At 37.6% G+C, this 4,272-nt stretch overlaps 1 protein-coding gene across 1 annotated transcript; it reads left to right on the plus strand.

The window, feature by feature from the left end:
* The first annotated feature begins 2,812 nt into the window (after positions 1–2,812).
* On the plus strand, positions 2,813–3,409 carry pmchl (pro-melanin-concentrating hormone, like). The gene has a single exon (XM_061733485.1). It carries the CDS (start codon positions 2,870–2,872, stop codon positions 3,272–3,274), a length of 405 nt encoding a protein of 134 aa, XP_061589469.1. The 5' UTR covers positions 2,813–2,869; the 3' UTR covers positions 3,275–3,409.
* The last annotated feature ends 863 nt before the right edge of the window (positions 3,410–4,272 follow it).

Below are 4,272 nucleotides of genomic sequence, written 5' to 3' on the forward strand. Positions count from 1 at the left end.
TGTTCTAGTATTAAAAAGTAATAGTCTTCTAGTGCTCCTTAGTTTGTTGAGATCATAGAGGAATACACTCATGGAGCAGCAGATGATATGATATTATCTAAACAAAATTAAAGATTTTTTTAATTTATCATCATGTTTGATCTGATCCAAAGAACTAATCTAATGTGGATATTATGCAGGTTCGTGTGGAGCCCTTCTGCAACCCATCTGGCAACCATAATTGGATACGGTTGTAATTACTGTATGCTGCAGTCCAGCAAGAGATCAAACCAGGCTTTTTGCTCGAGTTTTTGACTCAGACCTGAACTTCAACAGCCATCTAAAGTTTATCACTAAATCTGCCTATTACCACCTAAAAAACATTGCTAGAATTAAGGGGATTCTGTCTAAATAAGACATGGAAAAACGTATTCATGCATTCATTTTCAGTAGGTTGGATTATTGCAATGGCATCTTTACAGGCCGTAACAAGAAATCAATCAGGCAGCTGCAGCTGATCCAGAACGCTGATCCAGAGTCCTTACAAACACCAGGAAACTGGACCACATTACACCGGTCATGAAATCACTACACTGGCTTCCAGTGAGTCAAAGGATAGAGTTTAAAATCTTACTGCTGGTCTACAAAGACCTGAATGGTCTTGGACCAAAATACATGGTTGATCTGTTAGTTCCTATGAAGCTCCCAGACCCCTGAGGTTCATCTGGATCTGGTTTGTTGTGGTTCCCAAGAACCAGAACCAAGCAAGGTGAGGCAGCGTTCAGTTATTCTGGTCCTCACCGGTGGAACAAACTTCCTGTTTGTTTCTTTGTTTTATTAAGATCCCCATTAGCTTTTGCAAAAAGCAGCAGCTATTCTTCCTGGGGTCTTCATATACTCATAAGTGACAATACAGTGTACACACAATACAAACCAAACAAATTCACACATACAAAACATATAAACAAGAAAACATACAAGACAAGCTCCTACATTGAATCATCACGAATACTTTTGTTTACATTGCAAAGATGCCATGACCCAACAATATGAGTTAAATATTGAATTATTTAATTAATTATTAAATATTAATCCTTAAAATTTTGTGTTGAATAATAATCTTTTAGTTTCATTTTAAAACTTAGCACATTTTTCTGTTGCGTTACATAATCAGGAAGTAAATTCCACTCCTTCATTGCTCTGTGTATCACTGTGCCAGCAGATGTGTTAGATTTTAGGAAGGTAAAGCAGCCTCTAGCAGCATGTCTTGTTGAATAGTTATGAGTTTCTGAACTGAAGGTAAATTTTCTATACAAAAGTCTTGGCATTTTTGTAATAATAACATTTCTTATAAAGACCATCAACAAGTACAAAAATCTATTTCTTATATCTAGCCAGCAGAGACTGTCATGCATTTTAGCAACATTTGTCCTTCTTCCACATGAAAGAGCAACACGTGCTGCTTTATTCTTTATTCTGAGCCAGTTGCAGCTTTCTTATATTTCCCAATGATGTGTTTGACCAGACAACAGTACAATAATTCATATGTGACAAAACCTGTAAACCTGTAGGTCTGCTCCAACTGTCAGCTCCTTTAAATCAGGGTTAAAAACATTACTGTTTACTCAAGCTACTCTTAAATTAAATACTTACCTGCTGGACTCTACTGCCCTTATTTTTAACAGCTTGTGCTTTTTATTATTTTACTTCTTTTCTTATCATCTTATTCATAATTTTATTCAATTAGTTTAGTTTATTTAGCAATATAAGACAAATATGAACAAAAAATGAAAAACAATGAAATAACATGCAAGGAAAGGAAGAAGCCTGGTGGCTCATATAGAATCATTTCCATATATGAATAAAAAACAAAACAAAGCTACACAAGGGAGAGTAAAAAAAAAAAAAAAAACACAAGAAAATGTAACTCAGATCAAATAATGAACATTACAAAGATGAAACAATAAGAAAGTTTTTTAAATGTTTTTTGAATATTGGCAAGGATGGTGATGATTTAAGAGATTTATTGAGTGAATTCCACAAGTGGGGGCCTCTGTAGGTGATGAAAGATTGATGTTTCCATGTTCTACAAAACGGTAAATTAAAATCATCTTTGTGCCTTGTGGCATAAGAATGAATATCGGAATTAACACAAATCTTATTTGTTATTTACTGTCTAATTATGTCTTGCCGCTTTTAATGTCAATGTAAAGCACTTTGAATTAGCTTGTGTTGAATTGTGCTATACAAATAAACTTGCCTTGCCTGGAGTCCTTAGCAGCAGATCTCTTCTATAGACTCCTCAAAGCAGCATTGGCTAACTTTCCCTAATCTTTGACACGTCAAAAAAGAGCTGCTCTGACAAAGACACAAACACTTCAACAATGTATTGATTGCGTTTTGCGCATGAAGCCAGTGTTAAATCCTCTCTTGAACACAACTCCAACAATGCCCTTGGAAAACAGATTTCCTGATCAAGTGGCTGACACCACGAGAGCTTCACAGGCGGGAACCCGTCCCTGTTGTTTTAAAGGGCAGCCATTTTGGATTAATGTTGATCTGAAGCGTCACCTGTTCAAAGACTTTCCACTCTGTCATTGTTAAGTGTCTAATATGAGCCCTTACACCAGAACTTTTAATTAACTTTCCTCCACAACAACATACTTGATCCCAGCGGGAGTTCTACCCAAGTGTTTGCTAATTCTTCCGGCCAATTTCCTGAGCACAAAAGAAAGAAAAAGACAAAATGTCCAACGTGGTCAATTCCATGCATCAAAAATGATATAAAAACCTGGGACATAAACGAGAAGTCAGAACAGCCTTGGAAGACATCTGGAACGAGAGCCATCTCCCCGAGCCAGCGTCTCACATCCCCTGGAAGATCTTTACCATGAGGCAGTCGCTCATGTCGCTCATCTACATCGTAGCACTCCTGCTAGAGTGTTACGCGCTGTCGGCTGCCTTACCCATGGGTAATGCTGAAGACAGATCATTGGAGCAGGATGCTTTTACCTCCTTGCTGACTGATGAAGCAACAGAAAACACTCTAGGTGATGCAGATATGGCCGCCATGACCAAAACCAGAGTGCCGAGGGTAATTGTCGTGGCTGCTGATCCAAGCCTTTGGAGGGACATGCGAGTGCTGCACAACGGACTGTCCGCCTACAAGCGTACCGCTGATGACAGCAGCCAGGGCTCCGAGCACAGAGACCAGCAGCTGAACATCCCCATCCTGAGGAGGGACACCATGAGGTGCATGGTCGGCCGGGTGTACCGGCCTTGCTGGGAGGTCTAGGACAGTTTACTCTGCTCTTTCATGAGACCACACAGAGGACGACAACAAAGTTCTTTCCTGCCTTACGCTGTGCTGTAAAATCATCTCGTAATCTGTCTGTAAATGACTTCAGATATGAGAATAAATATACTTGAATTCCGACTTATGTTGTTTGTGTATTTGGGTCGTAGTTTTCTGCAAAAGTTGAGATGATGATGGTCAATTTATGAATGAATGAATGAATGAATTAAGTTTATTCAGTCATGACAACACAAAACAACACCAAAAAACATTGTGCACAGCATTAACATCTCATACAAAACCAAAAAATGTGTTGAACAATAACTGAAAAGGCATAGGCTGAAGCAAAATGCTTATAAAAGCCTATCCTATTGTACCAACTTTCTTTTTTTGGCTACCGACCTCCAGAAAACCAAAAAGAGAATAGAAAAGCAAAGAAACAAAAAAAGGCAAAGAAACAATAGAAAAACAAAGAAACATTTACAGATGGTCAATTGCACTTATAAGCTTCAAAAATAGCTTTACAAACCATTTTCTTAAATACAAAAAAAGAATGACATGTTTTTAAATTTATGTTGGCATCATTCCAGAATTTAACTCCAGTGATGGAGACACATCTCCTTTTCATACCTTTTTTAGCTATTTGTACTGTGAAATTGCTGACACCTCTAAGATTGTAACGAGTCTCCTGAATTGAAAAGAACCTCTGTATTGGGTCAGGGAGCATTTTTGATTTAGCTTTGAACATAATTTGCATTGCATCAATGCTTTAAATTAATTTGTAAACAGTGATACAGATACAGTAGTTAAATTATTGGCATATAAAGGTCCTGGTGGGTTCATGTTAAACTAAGCAAGTCACCTCGAAAATATGGATTTCACTCTAGGGAAGTGTATTTCTGAATTGCTCCTGATGAGTTTTCTGCAGTATGTATTATAGCTGCTTTAACATCTAGTCAGAAATCTTTTTTCGGTCTGATTTACAAAACGTCTGTAAT

This window comes from Cololabis saira, chromosome 11 (genome assembly GCF_033807715.1).
Source record: "Cololabis saira isolate AMF1-May2022 chromosome 11, fColSai1.1, whole genome shotgun sequence".
Lineage (NCBI taxonomy): Eukaryota > Metazoa > Chordata > Actinopteri > Beloniformes > Belonidae > Cololabis > Cololabis saira.